This window comes from Morus notabilis, unplaced genomic scaffold (assembly GCF_000414095.1).
Source record: "Morus notabilis unplaced genomic scaffold, ASM41409v2 Scaffold951, whole genome shotgun sequence".
Lineage (NCBI taxonomy): Eukaryota > Viridiplantae > Streptophyta > Magnoliopsida > Rosales > Moraceae > Morus > Morus notabilis.
The window spans coordinates 302,794-321,612 of NW_010367036.1; the positions used below are offsets into that span (position 1 = coordinate 302,794).

Consider the following 18,819-nt stretch of genomic DNA (forward strand, 5'->3'; position numbering starts at 1 on the left):
TAATGGCATAAATGATAAATTTTAGAGTTAATGGTAGAAATAAAATACTGTTATTTTTTATGGCATTCTTGAAAAGTTCTCGATTGCTAACTTAGTGGTATATGTAAGACTCAGTTTGACATTGTTGTGTCATTGAAAGTATTTATTGTAGTTGCATTTTTATTTAGAAGTTACTGTAACTAGAATCATATATGTATTTGATAATTTTTTTTATCAGAACAGTTGTGAATAGTAGAAGCATAATTTTAAGTGTTTGATAAACTATGTATAAAATTATTATTGAGATCTATAATTACAATAGACATACTTTAATATACCTATTTAAGGTTTTTGTTTTTATTTCTAATTTTAAGATTAATATTCATAATATTTTAATACCAAAATACTACAAAAAAATATAATTTAAATTTTTCTATTTGAAACATTTTTGATGTATTGTTGTTACTTGTTAATTGTAATATTTTTAACAATTACAATATTAAAGTAGAAAGTAAATTTCTGATTTATTGTTGCTATTTTTAAATATGAGACGATTATGGTAAAGTATATTTTGTAAATTTTAAAAAAATTATTTAAAAATACTATGAATGTTCGAGTAACATTCACACATCACGAGTGTCGAGATCAATCAAGATTCTTGATTGTTGGATTATCGCAAAAAGATTCTTAGGTCGACGTTGATCATGGATACAAGTTGAGAATACTTTCTCTTTATGTGGCTAATTTTATGGAAAACTCCTTTCCGAAAAGGGGGGTATAGATATTTCTTTCTTTACTTTATTAGACGAAGAGTAGTTGAGAGACAAAACTTTCTCCATCATGGTTTTTTTATATGCATATACTTTTTGTTTCAGCCAAAGTAAACGTGTAGAAAACTGAAATAAACCAAAATGAAAATTAAAGATCATGCAAGTGAAAAGTGTCTGGCCTGCAAAAATGCTTATACATAGTGCCATTTTATAATCATATGATATATCGTACCTCATATTTATGCGTCGCATGGCCTAATTGCAATCACTAATTTGTAAGGTCAGTATGAATGTGGTATACATACATACATACATACATATATATATATATATATATGTATGTATTTTCAAGTGCTTGGTTGCTCAATCAATCAAGCCTAATAATGATCATGATATGATTAGAATTGACATGAATTGGTTATATGGGGCATAAATTTCTGACCACAAAGATAGAAGACAAGTATCAAATTGCATTGAGTTATAAAAACTGTCTGGGCGATAAGTAGACTAGCCGCCTGGTACTCTTGTCATGCCTGTCCCCACATATTGCTATAATCATTCAGAAGAAATTGTGATCACCCTCGACAGTTTAATTAACATATCAAGAACCATCAAATTGAACAGATTAAAAAAAATAAAAATCAAAACAAAAAAACCAAAATAAGTAATGAGGAAAAATACTTATGTTTGGTTTGTGAAAACTGATGATCGTATATATATATATATATATGTGTGTGTTAAAAAAGAACAATACAAAAGATCAATACTAGTTTGTCTTTAATTTTTATTTTAAGAAAAAACTTGAAACACTGATAATTTCTTATTTTGGATGTACTCTAGAAACATCAACTTATACAATCTGTAACCTAAAAAAAAAAAAAAAAGTTAATCAAATCAAGACTAATGATCGAATTATTATTATTATATCACAATATCTTACGCTGGCAATATATGATAGCAGTACTAACACATGACTCCATACGTGGACCGTATGCATACGCCGTTCATAATTTGTAATGTAAGAAGTGTAGCATGTTGATGTAAAACATATATCGTTGGTTTATTACCAATAGCGTTAAATGTAGTATTACCATTATTATTTTCGGTTTCTAAATCATTATCATCATCATTATTATTACTATCCCCAAGGATGAAATTTGTTTGCCTTAAACACACAATAAGAGTAGATCTATTTTTCTTATCTTTTGCAAATAAATATAATAATTGACAAAGTCTTAAGTCCAGCACCCAGATAGTTCGATAAATGTAACTTTTTTTGTACTCCCGTGCCATCGTTCATATTTATATGTAATATTCTGTTTGTTTAAGTGTTATATACTTAATGTTACATGTATTTAGCATTTTTTTTGAATATTAGACTTAAGCGAACCGAATGTTACACACTTGAATGAATAATGTAACATAAAAATACTAAAAAAAAAAAAAAAGTTATATTTGTCGGACTGGTCCGGTGTCAAACTTAAGACATTTCTTATAATATAGGTTTAGTATAGTTAAACTTCAGGCGCATTGATTCATCCATTAAAAAATAAAAATAAAAAAACCATATTGATTTCTCCGGATCAAAATCTGAGGATCAAATAGGTGTCACGTCTCAAATACAAAGAATACCAGTAGCACATTGCACATAATTGGTCCTGCATCTTCATGATCAACCTTTTTCTCATTATTCAAAGTAGTCTCTCTCCTGACTTATTAAAGTCCAATATTATCTCGAATACTTATTTTTATTCGCATTCTCGTGATTTTCAGACCCCGAACATCAATTTATCGCTTCTCAACCCTCGCAATCAATTCAAGACATAAAGCTCATCGATCGTGTAAGTTTGCCATAAAAAATTTCCCAAATATAGAAAGTTGTTCAACTGATTTTGCTTGTAAATCATGGAAATAACTGTACGTGTAACAAATAAACAACATAAAGAAAGTCTTTAATTGCTTTTTGCATCAACTTCTAGCAGATAGCGAAGCGTGTCAGAACCAGTCAATTTTGTCAATGCCCACAACCCATATGCAGTTACGGAGGCTGATTTTTATCAGAGCCAAGTGGGGAAAGCACAATCAGATTATTTATTCATGAGAAAGCACAAGACGCCAAAACAGTCTTGTCCGTCCACATTATTACCTTTGTACTCAAGTACCCCCAGCAGCAATACATAGCATGTTTCACTATCAACCGCAATGATTGAGAAAAAAGTCTAACAATAATAGTCTAATTTCTACAGTGTCATTGGCCTTTATGCATGCATGTTGCACAGTAGCTAACTATAGTAATAATTATAATTTAAGACATCGTTCATTTCGTCGATTTAAATTTTTAATTTTAAATTTTTACAGTAAAAATATTTTAAAAAATATTACATTTAATTTTTTCTGTTACAGTAAAAAGTTCTCATAAAATATCACATCTCAGCTCGAATTGAAAACTCCAATCCGTGAAGTGAACGAGGCCGTACTCTAAAGACTCATTTAATTTTTAATTTTTAATTTTTAATTTGATTTGAGATATAATTTTATGTGAAAATTTTTTATTATAATAAAAAAATTAAATGTGATTTTTTATAAGAATTTTTAACTATAGTAAAATTGAAAACTTAATAAAAATAAAATTGAGGATGGATAGTGGTGGAAATTATGTGGGTACGGATATAATTGAATAAATGAAACATGACAATTGTATGGTAGAGGTTGTTTGTCAATGAAAGGAAAATAAGAGCATATTCTTGGCCATTGAAATAGTGATCTTATTGGGTAGGCTTAGCAACCAATGAAAGACCTTAGACAGCTGCAGACGTAGCTAGGCAGATTAGGGCTAGGCCTAGCTGCTAGCCGAGAGCAACAGTAGCTTACAGGCCCTCGCAACTTCTTTGTAATCAGTTTGGGACTCGTTTAGTTCACTAATTTAAATTTTTAATTTGAGTTGAGATGTAATTTTATGTTATAGTTTTTTACTGGAGTAAAAAATTTAGATATTACTGTTTTTTAAAGCTTTTTACTGTAGCAAAACTTGAATCGGTAAAATGAATGGGGCATGAGGCTATAGTTTGGCCCAAACTATACTACGTATAAGAAAAATGGGTAATCTTGATAAATATTCTTTGAAAGTGTATGAATCATAATTTTTACTATTTATTCTTAATTCATAACCTTTTTAGTCAAATAATGATACTAATAAAAGGATATTTATCAAGAGTAAAAAGAAAAGTATAGACTCATGTACTCTTAAAGGTAAACTTCACAATTTTCTCAAGAGGGGAAATTACATAGAATTCAGACATAAACTTTATGTGAAATTGCCCATTTAGTTCGCTGATTTGAGTTTTTAATTCGAATTAAGATATAACTTTATGTTAACTTTTTATTATAATAAAAAAATTAGATATGACTATTTCTGTGAATTTTTTACTATAACAAAATTTAAATTTTAAATTCGAATCGCGGAACTTTAGAATTGTCCTTCAGCGTTTTTAATACTCTCTTTTTTTTAGTTGTTTTAATGGCCATTGCTGCAATTCCACGGGGTAGTAATGTGAAATCTCATTCAACAAAAGTAGTCTGACACTTTGCTGGTACACCGGCAACAGTAATTTAGCAGAAACGAGAATTGTGTTCTTGACATTTTAAAAGAAACGAGAATGCTTGGTTGCAAGCCTGTTAATACACCCCTAGACTCAACAGTAAAAACTTGGGACAAAACTTGATAGTGTTCCTGTAGACAAAGGTAGATATCAAAGGCTCGTTAGGAAATTTATCTATCAAGACCTGACATTAGCTTCTCCGTAAGTGTGGTGAGTTAATTCATGAACTGTCCAACAGAGGAACACATGGAAGTAATTTTTCGAATGTTAAGGTATTCCAAAATGACTCTTGGAAAGGGTATGTTCTTTAATTAAAAAAAAAACCAACACAACCAAACAGAAAAAACATCGAGATATTTACAGATGTTGATTGGGTCGTATAAGCCACTGATCGAAAATCCACTTCTAGATATTGCACTTATGTGTAGAGAAATCTCGTTACTTGGTAGAGTAAGAAACAATTAGGTGTGTCAAGAAGTAGTGCAGAAGCAGAGTTTAGAGTTACGGTACATGAAATTTGTGAGGAAATTTGGCTGAGAAGAATACTTGAAGAACTAGGAATTCAGAGTTGAAAAACTCAAAAAATGTTCCGTGACAATCAATCTGCCATCAATATTGCTAAAAATCTAATTTATCATGACAGAATAAAATAAGTAGAAGTAGATCGCCGCTCTATTAAGGAGAAAATGGAAGGGGGAATAATTAAGCTACTACACTTGCCAACATCTCTCCAAAGGGTGGCCATTCTTACGGAAGCTCTGCCAAGGAACCTCTTTAATTATCTGAGTACCAAGTTGGGACTCATCAACATATAAAACCAAATTTGGGGGTGACTGTGGAAATTCTACAATTAATTTTCCTGATTTCTAGCGATAAATTAGTTGTTTATTTTTTTTCTCAAACAACAGATTTTGGTGGATTGTGACTAGATCTCATAGTAATTTATTTTTTAGTTTATTAGGATGTGTACTTTGACTTGTGATTAGGTATAATTAGCCCTATTTTTTTTTTCCATAGATGACTGATTGCGGTTGATTACCTCTTTTGTATATAATCATGTATTCTTTTTCTGAATGAAATGAGGCAAAATTATTCCTTTTCCAAAATCTTAAGAATCTTAAGTGCTAAGCACACCAAAAAAAAAAGTTTCTAAAGAGGAAACTGCCTCCACCTGATCCTCAAAAGTTTCAAAAGAGGGGCAATGCCTCAATTGTCAATTGAAGAATATGCAAAAGCTAATGCACTTGAGTTGGCAAAAATATTTTCTCAAAATAAAGGAATGATTTTGACACAAAACCCTCATCCCGTCTAAAAGTTCGTTTCGAATAAACAAAAGCGAATTGCCCAGATATGTTTTCAACATCCTCCTCCTTCTAAATATGTTGAAAAATCAATAGATGCATGGAAACAAGTTTCGCCTATTGAAAAATAATTATAATTTAAGCCTCGTTTATTTCACCGATTAGAATTTTCAATTTCAGTTTTACTATAATTAAAAGCTCTCACAAAAAGTCACATCTAACTTTTTTTGTTACAGTTAAAAACTCACATAAAATCACATCTCAGCTAAAATTAAAAACTCAAATAAACGAACTGAATGAGGCCTTAGATAATCTTTTGGCAGGTTGCTCAAATGATTTTTCCAAAAGATCTATATGCCAAAGGATCTTAAAAAAGCACAAGGTGAAGCCGAATTCAATATCTGTAAAACACTATTATGAAAATGAGGAAACAAATGTTATGAACTCATTCCACAGCATAAAATTCTCAAGGTTTTGACACCATTTGCATGGGGTAAGGATTTATCCCAGCACCAAAAAAAAAAAAAAAAAAAAAAAAAAAAAAAAAAAAAAAAAAAAAAAAAAAAAAAAAAAAAAAAAAATCTCATACTTTTGATCCTACTCGTTACAACTATTGGGATTATATGGATGCATGACATTATTGTTTCCTTTATGAAAATTACAGATACTGGCATTGATGATTCTTCTATTTTAAGAGAGGAGTTAATTTATAGAACCTGTTCTTGATGGGTGCAAAATTTTCCTTTAAAAATACCAACAATCTCAAAAAGAAGAAGAAAATGGAATTCCCATAATACTTTCTTTTCAAATTTCCATGTCTCATGGATCACTGCTTGGGATCTAAAGCTTATTCAAGATCCACCAAACTTTCCTACAAAGTCTTCAGGGTAATATGATGGCAAGAATACACTGCTTCCCATGTCTATCCAACATAAATTCTACAGCATAAATATTATGAGATTGGGGACACAAATATTATGACTCGTTCTACAGCATAAATTCTCGAGGTTTTGACACCATCTGTATGGGCTAAGGATTTGTACTAGCACCAAAAATTAACAGTAACTCCTATTTGCACAAGTCCTATAGCTAATAGCTGTATTTTTTTTCTGATGATTTCTTATTGAATTTTTTGAAAATAGTTGAAAAGTTTCAAATTCTTGTGCAAATGGAACTACATGCTCAACAGTCTTAACAAAATAATCTACACCAAAGGAAAACTTCCCTTGTTTATAGATTATAGTTGTTGGAGCTTTAGGATCGCTAAGGTCCTTTTCAATACTAGCAAAAGTTATTTCTTCCGAATTAACTATTTGCTCTAAATAATTTCTTGAGGATTTTGTTCTAAGGAGATCCATTAAAAAAAATTATGTTTTTGATTTATTTAAGCAAGGAAGAATATGTATATATACACACACACACATATGTGTAATGCGAAGTTGGTTGAAAGGCCATGGAAGGTGATACAAAAAGAAGACACGCAAAAGTAGCAATAGTGGAAGACAAGGTGCAGGGAATATGCAGAAAATGGAAAACCAAAGCAAAACTAAAATAGTACTACTATTACTAGTGCTTCATATTGAATATAGAACAAAAGTTATGAAAACTTTAATGCTACTGCGAAAAGATTTACAACACTACAATGTAACAAACTAAAAGCTAAAGAAAAGCGGAATAAATTGAGCTTTCAAAATAATAAAGTAATCCAGCTTGTCCATCTACCATAAACCATATCCTGACATTCCATCAGATAATAAGGAGAAATAAACAGAGGATAGTATTTTTAAGATTTAATAATTAATAGTAGACTTAATGAGAGTAATAAATAGCAATAGTTCTTAAAATATACATATTAACTTCATATAAACATAAACACAGTTTAATCAGACCATATAAAATGTATTGCTTTTAAAATGGCAAAACAACGGCTTAACCACGCCTTAACATAACATATGATTATAATCCAAACTGTATTTTTATTAAGTGCATGTCAATACCAAGAACATATTAGTATCACTATTATTTACATGAAGTTTACTGTTAATTTTTTATACCAACATCCTTTCGACTTGGTATTACTTATTAGCAATGGCTAGTACCAAGTAGGGAGGACGGAAAAATTGGTACATCCACCCCGTTGATACCAATTGTTACATCCTCCCCACTTTTGTGCGTGTTCACTAATACATATGGATATGGTTATAATCCAGATTAACAGTAAACTTCTATGCTTGTCCACTAATACCAAAATTACGAGGATCATAGTGGTTACATGGTTAGCAATAGATAGGGCCAGATATAGAGAACTACTCACAAATTAAAAATATAATTATAAGCTTTATTAATGATGATAATAAAGCTTCAGCAAAATATATATGTGTAGGAGATATCTGATTCAGAGGGTGAAATCAGTAATTTGAGTGGGAAATATTTGAGGATGGACTAGTGTGATTTTAATCCAACAATGTTTAACCTGGTGAGAGTATAATGTAATTGAGAATGAACCTTGTTCAAACAGTATACCTTGTGCTGCCTGTTGTCCTAACCTTGTTTAAAGGGCAAACAGTCTTGTACAAGGTTGTGCATTCTCTATCAAGGTTGCCTCCTTCAACATTGTACAAGCCAATTACAAACTTTGTACAACAACCAACCTTGTACATAAGCCCTCATACAAGCTAACCCTGTACAAACCAACATTGTGTACGAGCCAACCTTGTACAAGCCGACCTGTGCAACCTTGCTAGCCGTGCAGTGACCATGTACAAGATGTCCAAGCCTACCAACCTTGTACAAGATGCACTTGTGCAAGAAAGCTGCATCATGCCAATGTCAGCCAACCTTGCACGGGTTGCTCCTTCCTGGCCTATAAATAGGCACCTCACCAGGCCAAAACAGAACAGGTACCACAACCGAGTACAGCCAATCCTAGATTTCTAAACACAATTACTTCCAAGATTTACCAACACCACCTCTATTACTAAGTTTTATCACTAGTTCCTATAATTCCTGCAAACAAGGTTTCTCTTATACCGTCACCCTCACCATTCTCACAATCACCTTCACTGCTCAAAACAGGAGTTGGATTTTCCCTCAGTCCATACTCGATATTATCCTGCTTTGTACTTGTAATCGTTGAGTCCGTAATTGTAATACTCAAGTTCTGCAGTATTGTAGTGGAAAAAGATTTCAGCATTGTTACATTGTTTTATAATCCAACCTTTTACATTTTTACCCTTTGTTGTTTAAATGTTCCCAACGAACCCGAAACAATATACATGTGTGTGTGTGTGTGTGCGCGCGCGCTCTCGTGCGCGACTGTGCGTGTGTTATTTGTCTGGAGAATTCTAGTTGATGCTTTAGATTGGAAGAAGATTAGCTGGTTTCCAATAAAATATATATATATATATATATAAATATATTGGAGACCAAGGCAAGGCGCTTACCAGAACTAGTGATATCTCAACCCACGATCAAGGAGCATCCAGGTATAGTGGCTGATGACCTTGAAAACCAGCAATGTGCTGCTGGCCGGTCACAAAACTGATGCAATATGGTCTCGCTGTGCTTAAGAAAAACGACTAATTGATCTCAACTTACATATACATAAGCATAAAAATCATCATACTTTTCATGCTAAACTAATCAATCTCTTCTACCCCTATCCTTTTACTTTCCATTTTATTTACCAAGAAGTCAGGTAAAGTCACTGCTATTGTATTTAGATATCAAAAACTTGACCGAAGAGATACCAAAATGTGATTCAGTTAAATCCAAAAAGAAAAATAAATCCAAAAGGAAACATAAAGCCAAAAAGGTCAAGGGAAATTTTAGAAATGTGTTTGCGAGTGAACTAATTTTATCACCACATTTCAAGAGTGTTTGAACTAGCAGACTCTTTTCTCCTTTCAATTGGCATAGATATATAAATACACAGAAGGAATAGCTAAGACATATATCTCAGAAGAGAGAGATATCATCAATAACAAGCAGTATCATACATCAAAACAGCTTTTTTCAATGCTTTGACTTAATCCCACCATAGCAGTATTACCAACTTGTAATTTTCAAGAGCAACTGCAACAATTAATCTTCTGATTCCAAGTCACCAGTTCTTACGTCCTCTTTGAGCGTGTGACTATGAAGAAGCCGTGTAAAACTTGTGGTTGTGTCCAAGAAGTAAAGAATAAACGCCATTATGATGGAGCAAACAAACATAGGAATAGGGCCAAAAATCCAGAGGAAGAGAGGGAATGACAGATAGAATGCTCGCAATCCGAGAGACCAAAAATGGCTTCCTCGATTCAAATTTCTTGCAACATACTCAATAGAATCTTTTCTGCCTCTCCATGTAGGTACAGTTGCCAAGAAACTTACATGAGCATAGTATCTAATAGACTGGACATTGCAAAGAAAGGCAACTAGGAAGCACAACAAGATGCAAAAGTACTTGATTGAAGAGAGAGTAAGGGTCTTATTGCCATATACTAACTGCGATGCTTTGTCACCGGATTTCGATGAGCTGCTAACAAATACACCAATCAGGGAACTGAGAGTGATAGCTGTTGTTCCCAAAAGTGTCGATGCCATGATGTTGTTGCGTATTGTTTGCACGGTCAAAACACCATTCTTCAACGGGTCCTGAAAATAATGAAGTGAAATCAATTCCTGAACTCCTGGAATAAAACTTAAATTTCAACAGCATTTTCTCACTCAGAAGAACAATATCAATTCAAGTATAAGCTTCTAGAAAGTATATTAAGGGCAATCAGTTGCTCATTATTACCATGAAAGTAAATCATACTTAAAGGGCAGAAGCATGGTGTATGTATGAACTAAATCATGCAAAAAGTGCACCACCTTACCACCATCAATGAAAAAGAATTTCCTAGAAAATGTTATGTAAATCACCTTTGTTGCAAATATTAAGGAATAAGAATAACCGATGACGCATACATGGCATTTTCAACAACAATCCCGAACAGCTAATTGCAAGTAAGAAACCGATGTACTTTCCATAAGGTTGTTCTTCAAGGATCTCTTCAAGTATTCATTACATCATAGTTACCTCAGAATATTTCTCACGCAAACATACATAATTGGTTTTTATTGGTCAGTGACTTAAAAAGGAGCACAAAGGGAGCCACTACATGGAAAAAACTAATAATGATAATAATAAAACACAATATAAAGAAAATAAACGGACACTAAGAGGGGTTAGACAATATAGTGAAAAAACCACTAGTTTAGAGAACATGAACGCACAAAAATGGAGACAACGGAGTGAGTGATGCAGCATCTACAGCTCGGTGCACACATGAGCATGTGGTTCTGTTCTTAAACAGAGCTGTGCATTTTTGGCTTGTAATTAAATAAATGCTGATGTATGATTTTCGTTTTGGTAGGACTATTAGTTTCAAGTGACCATGTGTTTGGTCACTCTTGTACTTTCTTTCTACTAAAGAGGCGTGAATTCCCTAGAGGAGATCAAATATGTTATTGTAATCCTTTGGGCTTTGCTCTGTTAGTGAAGATTTTCAGAGGTTCGGGTTCGTAGCAAGCATTATCTTTCTATATTTCTCCTCTACAGGTTGACTCCATCTGTGAGAAACATTAGCTTCTATCATTTGGACAATTCCCATAAGTGCTGGAACGAAATTTCAGAAACACTACCATCATTTGACAAACCATCTCAATTTTGTCAGTATTATTACTATGTTCCAACTAAATACAATTACCAAGCCATTGAGATTATGCCTAATAATCGGGAGGATGATAAGCAGATTGACTTATTTCATGATTTTATTATTCCAGCATTTCTTTACTCATTCCAAAATGCATCGTTTGGTATAATAGGCCTTGTTATGACTCAGTTTTGCAGAGACCAAAAAATATAGACTTCACAAGCCTTAATTTTCACCCTTTATGTTCTTATCCCACTCTCTGTTAATGCTTCTGCCAACCTCCTCCTCAGTTCCTCTACTTCTCTGTCTTTCCAGTTCTTTCCTTTACTACATCAACAGCAATACCTCAAATATCAATTACGGGATAGTTTCCAATACTGCATCATTTCCAGTCCTAATTGCTCAATTAGGAACAAACATGTGAAGCATAAGAATGAAATGTACAACCACCAAGGGAAACCCTCTCACCATTAAACATGGTACACCAATCACGAAATTAGTCTTTCCCGTTGATCAAATTCCACCATCAAGCTACAACCTAATGAAATAAGCTGTCTACAAGAGTAAATACTCGGTCACAGCCAGCTTCCCCATTTTCAGTTCACCGATGTATTGGAACCTGTCAAATAAATTCATATCCTGAGGTTCACAACTTTGACTGATGGTGACCGCATTCCTCTCCCATATTGAGGGGGGAAAAAAATCTGAAATCCTAAAAGAACATTGCGGTTACAGCTCCGAACAGACGACCCCTTGAAAGTTTTACTCTGAACGTATAGTAGATAGAAGGCTATGACATGTTTATGTATCGAACATGTAATGCTTAAAAGGAGAATGGACCTCTAGAAGAAAACCTCTGGGCTTAAGGTATTGTTCAAGAATGGAAATCTGTACAATCATTATGGTCGCTTGGTGTTTTCTTTATGTACTTTCTTCCTTACCTCCTGTTTCTTGTTATATTAGTGTTTAAAAATTAAAAAAAAAACAAAAAAACAAAACAAAACAAACACAAACACAAACAAAAACAAAAACAAAAACAAACAAAAAAAACCAAGAACAAGAACAAAAACAAACATAAGTTGATACCAAATCACTCAGAAGCCAGAACAAGGAGCAACAGAGATTCTTCAAACTATCTTTAGCGTTCAATTAAAATTTTGCGGACCATGAGAACATAGGGAGTAAGTAAGAATTTACACAGAACAGAAGCTAAGCCAAGAATTATCCGGAAGATTTCGAGCACCTAACTTCTAAAACCATCTCAAAGTCTCTCCCAGCCAACTTTAAAAGCATAAATTATGAGCTCACTAAGAGAGACACAACAACTGTACAGAAAACGGCGATCCAAACAGAATAAAATACTACAAACCCAGCAAAAAGTGGACACTTTTTAATAGCAAATTCCAATTGAACTTGGAGAGAGAGAGAGACTAACATCCATCATGGAGAAGACCCATTGTTGACGAGACTCGGCGTTAAGACCAATAACAGTTCTTCTGGGATTCCGGCGAATGGTGAAGAATAACCAAGCGTGGTATATTCCGAACAATAAAAGACCCAGCGGCACCAGAACCAAGTCCAGAAACGCCTCCTCCATATTCAGAATTCAGATAAACTCTTGAAGTTTCCAAGATGAAAGGTCGAAAGATCAATTGAAATCAAGAATTGGAAACAACAATTAACAAAACACACTCGTTAAATGAAAATAAAAGAAGAAAAAAAAGAGTATCAAAACAAATGCTAAAGTTAAAAATGTTTGAAATCCTAGTCATGTTCCCACTTCTTTTTTCTCTTTTGTTCTTTTAAATTGCCGTATATATACAGGGGATATATCGTCTACATGTATTATACTAGTGGATTACCCATGCATTTGCACGGATATGCAGTTGTTTAATTAACAGCAATTTAAATTAAAAAATATATATAAAAATACACACATATATATATATATATATGTTTATAAGTTGTTGTAAATTTGTAACACATATATACACATTTATTTATATCTTTATTTTTTTAAGTAAAAATATACCAACTTATTTATAGATAATTTCAGAGAAATTTTGTTTTTTTGAAAGCTATCTTCATAAATTCGTTCTTACTTGTTCACAAAGATAAAGACGAATCATAAATCTTATAAAAGTGAATCCCAACTTTATAGAGAATAGAGTCTCCTAAAATCATGTAGTGGTGTCATGCTTTGCATATACCATAAAACCAGGTGTGTAATTTACTCAGGTCCCGTTCACTTCGCTGATTCGAGTTTAGAATTCGAGTTGAGATGCGATTTTATGTGAGAGCTTTTTACTGTAACAAAAAAGTTAGATGTGATTGTTTGTGAGAGCTTTTTACTGTAGAAAAACTCGAATTCTAAACTCGAATCAGCGAAATGAACAGGGCCTTAGACTTTGAGGCAATCGTTAGTGTGAACATAATACATCATTATACTTTGAATAATTGACTATTAAAATTCTTTCTTTGAAAATGTTAAGAAAAGACATTATAAGACATTAAGATTACCTTATTAATAGACTAAACTCAAATAAATAAACTTTTAAAACTTATACCGGTTATCATAGTGCAGGAAAATACTTTAGTGCGGAAAATATAATGCATAGTGGTATCTATTTCCCTCGTGGACTCTCAATACCCCCTCGCGGAGTTAGTATGACACATCTCTAGTTCTCATTATTTTTACCTCAATTTAAGATGAACATGCAATTATGATCATGTCATGTAAGTATATCAAATATGATTTAATTAAAGAGTCAACATCACATCAAACTCAATGTTTATGTCACAAAAATATAATAAGTAAAATACTTTATAGGACATACTTTATTCAATACTCAACAATCACATCACAGAGAATCACTTCATGTAAACAAATAATTTATCAAGCATATATATATATATATATATATATATATTAAAACTATTTATGTTGTATGTGAGGTTTGTACTCACCTGGGCATCTGATCCTTGCATTAAATTCTGTCTTAGCATAAATTAGAGATCTCCGAGTATAATTTGGGATTTCTCACTTCATCATCGAAATTTCACGGAATGTTCTTATTCTGAGAATTTCCGTTTCATAAACTTTTCATTCAACATTAAGATGGAAATTTCATTCTTGCGTCAAGTCACAATTATGTGTAGTGTCTTAAGGCATCACAAAATATTTGTCATTGACATACATACTATATCAGGAAAATTCGTTATCCAAATTTCATGTTTCGCCCAAAATTTAAATTTACAAATTACAATCTTTCATATATCAGAATATGCATGAAATCAGGAAGTTTTAATATCTAAATTCGCATTCATTATCAGCATCTAAATTAACTAGTTTTTCAAACATCGGAACTCCAGTAGTTAAAAATTCAACGAGATTTATAAATAATCACAGAATTTTCAATAAGATTCATAAAGTATTCAATAATACATATAAAATAATAAAAATTCACTTTTATAAATATAAATAATAAATATCTGATTACATCTCATACTTTAATAACATCACTCATAACAGTAACGACATGTACTACATCGTCGTTACTTAACTACTTAATCTTATTACTTAATTTAATTAACTTAGAATTTACTAGAAATTTTTTTTACTTATATAACTCAACTTAAATTAAGAAATTAGAATAACTAAAAAGAATTGTAAAGCAATCATTATATGGACTAAAGTTGTACATTTTACAACATTGGTCCAAAATATACATAACTTATTTAAAGTATTAATAATAATACCGTACTCCACTCAAAATTATCAAGACATAAATTTGCGAAAAAGTGCATAGCGGTATCTCATACCATCTTCACTTTTGTTTGATGGATCCGACTCAATCCATCGAGCATTATTTGCTAGTTTTTTACAGTATAATCATACTAGAGTGAGCTTTCACTCAAGAAGTTTAAACTATACCTCAAAAATATAATTAAAATGTTTTATAAATGCATGACAGTTATGCTTTATTATGAACATCTTATCATATTTTGTACTTAATGTTCATACGGATTACGAGTGATCTTAAGGAATGTGAGTGCATTTTTTTTTAAAACAAGGGGTGTTGTTGTTATGAGTTTGTTCAAAAGAGTGTTAATGTAATATTGATAAAACATAAAGGGCATGTTCATTTTGTATCAAATGAGAAGTAAAGAGTGATTTTCTTTATCATCTAATAATGTGTTTACTTATAAAATTAATAATAGAGATTATATAAACCCCACATAATATAAAAAATGAAAAAAAAAGAATATCAATCCTTACATGCCTTTAATATTAATTCCTTATTAAAAGAAATGAATATTAAATTTATTTATCTATCCTTAATAAATTATTATACATTTAATAATTATTTAATTGTATAAAAAAATATTTTATTAATTACATTCATAATATTATTATTTCTAATTTTAATAAACATAAAAAATAAATGATGTTATTTTTCATGACATCATCTAATAATTAAATAAACACATAAAAATAAATAAATAATACTTAATATTATTACTTTTCTTTTCTTCTAATCCTATTACTTTTCTCATTATATCCTTTTAGAGTTTAATAAACGCACTTAAACGGTGTGATAAGCTCTTTTTTACATGGGTCGATAGCCAAAAGCAAATTTCCATTTTTTATTCTTTCCTCGCAGCCAAACGGAGTTTCGAGTAGAACATCTGAATTCTTCTAGAAACTACTCGACCTTTTCTACGACTCTCTTCAAAACACCACCGTATATTCTATCCAATTCCCATCACCTCCACGGCTCCACCCCCAACAGCTCAAATTCAGACATTAAACAGCCCGAAACCCACCCTTTCCTTTCCGACCAAAATCTCAGACTGACAAAGACATTATCATCAGCAGCCATGTTCGGCGTGGTCTTCCCCAACCGGAGCTTCCCGATGGACATCTCCGCCTTCTCCCAGATCGACACCTTCCACTGGCTCCTCGACATGAACACCTTCGTCGGCGACGCCTACGACCAGGTCCGCGAGATCTGCATCTTCCTCCTCAACAACTTCACTCTCCCTCCCGACAAAGCCCTTGCCGTCTACGCCCAATCCCCCGGTTCCCCCTTCGTCTTCTGCGGCGCCGTCACTCTCGCCCGCCCCTCCGCCGTCCTCTCCCTCCCCTGGCCCGATCCCCCCTCCGCCGCCTCCGGGGAGCAGCTCCAGATCGCCGCCGCGGATGCCGTTCCGCCGTCGGCGAAGATCGGGGTTTCGGTGGAGGACCTGGCGTTGCTGCCGTCGCTGGACGTGGCGGCGGAGAAGAGGATCGAGCTGTTGGCGATGAAGGTGGGGGAGAATCTGTTTAATTTCATGCAGTCGTTTTGCGGCGTCGATGGGTCGAAGCTTGTTGTCCCAATGGATATTTTGGACAGATGGTTCAAGAAGTTTCAGGAGAAGGCCAAGAGAGATCCTGAATTCTTGAAACGCTTTGCTTTGTGATTTTTTTTTTTTTTTTGTTTTTTTTTTAAGATTAGTGCTTATTTATCTCTCTCTTTTTTTTTTTTTGGGTCTAATTTAGGTGATTTGTAGTGTGCTTATTTATCAACAATTCTGATGTTGGAGCAATGTGATTACTTTTATTTCAAAAGGGGAAGAAAGAAGGTGAGGAAATTGGATTCGGGGGTGTTTGATAAATTTGCCTAAATTATAGAAAAGCTACTTTTTTTTTTTTTGGCTGATCTTATAGAGAAGCTAGTTAGCTTGTGAATTGCTGCTTAGGCAGCTGAATCATCAGTATCACATGGTTTTACGTTTTTTTTTTTTTTTTTTTTTTTTTTTGGGGGTTTACTTTCCTGTTTTTAGGAAAAATTGCTCTGCGTTGGGGCAGAGCAAGTTTTCAATAGTCATTTTTTAAAGTTTTAAGGTTTAATTTTAAAAATTCTTCTTCAATTATGATTTTTTTTTTTAATTTTAAAACGTAATATGTGAAATTTTATTTTATTAATAAGTTTTTATTATTATAATGAGCGGTAAAATTCATCAAGTATTATGTATATAATTTATCTAAAGAAGATATTATCGTAAAATATCATGTAGTTTAGTGCTCATGTTTTCATCTTTTCTCTTTGTCATCCGTGTCACTGTTATGTTTCTAGCTCTTATTTCTTCAGTTTTGTTTCTATTTTTGAGTTATTTTAAGCTTTCTTTTTGTAATCTGAGGACGACTCCTCTCTCTTTTCAGTATTGATTATATTCAATGTAAAATTTTTCTTATTTAAAAAAATCGCATAAAGAAATGAAAATTTCTTTTTTTTTTTTTTCTTTTAAAGGTTCTTCTTCTCCTAAAGAAGGAGAAGGTTTTACTGTTAGCTCAATTTTAAATATAGGGCGATTTTTTTTTTTTTTTTTTTTTTAAGAGATGGTGGGAGTATTGGTGAGAGAAAAGCAATTTATAAAGGGTGGGATTGCTCAGGACCTTTGTTTTGATGGTCGGAAAAGATTAACTTACCACTTTAACAATCAGTGGTGTGATCTTTTAACGCTGGAGTTTGTTGTATATATTATATAGAGCAGGGTATTATATCTGCATATAGCTGGATTGAGATGCCTTTATGTTGGTGGAAAATAAATTTTCTGGATTTGGGTTGAAGCTTAAGTTGCAGCAAGAGCTATTTGACTAGGTGCGTTTGGTTGGTGTATTCATGACATGATTTAAATCATAATTTGTTACAGTATTTTCTCTGATAAAAAACACACGTAAATCAATAATAGTTCTGAATCATGATTTTCAATCCATGAACCAAATAAAAGTTTAGCAAGTTCCTACAGAGAAGATGGTGAATTTTTCAATAAAAATAGAGAATTATTTGATTAGGAGGGTATAAAAGTAATTACGTTTTTAATTCTCACTAAATAAGTGACACGTAATAATTTCGTCACTCATTGTAACAGAAGGAGAAAATTTGTTAACGGAACAAAATTAAAAAAAAAAATGAATGTTACGTTTTAAAATTCGGGAGACACAATATTATAAGAGACATAATTTAAGAAGAATTTTTGAAATTAATCCAAGTTTTAACGGTACTTATGAGTGGGAGCATTTGTGTCATAAATTGCGCACTTGTGTTGGTCTAGAAGTTGCTTTTTTTTTTTTTGATCTCTTATGATATTTTGAGGAATGAACAATATGACAGATTATAAAGAATAAGTGAGTGATTCACAGGAGTGAAGCACGAATAAGAAAAAGAAGAAATCCAGTAAAATAAGATATTGGGTGTAACAGAGAGAGTTAGAGGAGAAACTTCCTTTTTTTTTTTTGGCTAATCGGCCTAGAAGTTGCTTAGCCCCTGTAGCCCATTTAGAATATGGTAGACAAGGCCATATGTCAAGAGTGCTAGCGTACAAAGCATGATTCTACTTTTAGCTTCAAAAATTCTACAAAATCTTTTTTTTTTTTTTTACTTTTTACCAAACAGTTTTAACAGTTTTAGTTGGGTCAAGGCCTAAACCTACTTACTATTTAACA

At 32.5% G+C, this 18,819-nt stretch overlaps 2 protein-coding genes across 3 annotated transcripts; one reads left to right on the forward strand and one right to left on the reverse strand.

Annotated features, from left to right (window-relative positions):
• Positions 1-9,393: 9,393 nt before the first annotated feature.
• On the reverse strand, positions 9,394-13,036 carry LOC21396458. Of its 2 annotated transcripts, XM_024174587.1 has the most exons (3): positions 12,766-13,036; positions 10,097-10,287; positions 9,394-9,985 (listed from the first exon to the last, which is right to left on the reverse strand). In XM_024174587.1, exons 1-3 carry the CDS (start codon positions 12,925-12,927, stop codon positions 9,733-9,735), a joined length of 606 nt encoding a protein of 201 aa, XP_024030355.1. In that variant the 5' UTR covers positions 12,928-13,036; the 3' UTR covers positions 9,394-9,732. The 2 variants fall into 2 exon arrangements, with proteins under 2 accessions (XP_024030355.1, XP_024030354.1); XM_024174586.1 differs by having other exon boundaries at positions 9,394-10,287.
• Positions 13,037-15,938: 2,902 nt separating this feature from the next.
• LOC21396459 (protein OPI10 homolog) lies at positions 15,939-17,026 on the forward strand. Its single transcript, XM_010111802.2, has one exon. The coding sequence runs from the start codon at positions 16,212-16,214 to the stop codon at positions 16,791-16,793; it is 582 nt and encodes a 193-aa protein (XP_010110104.1). The 5' UTR covers positions 15,939-16,211; the 3' UTR covers positions 16,794-17,026.
• The last annotated feature ends 1,793 nt before the right edge of the window (positions 17,027-18,819 follow it).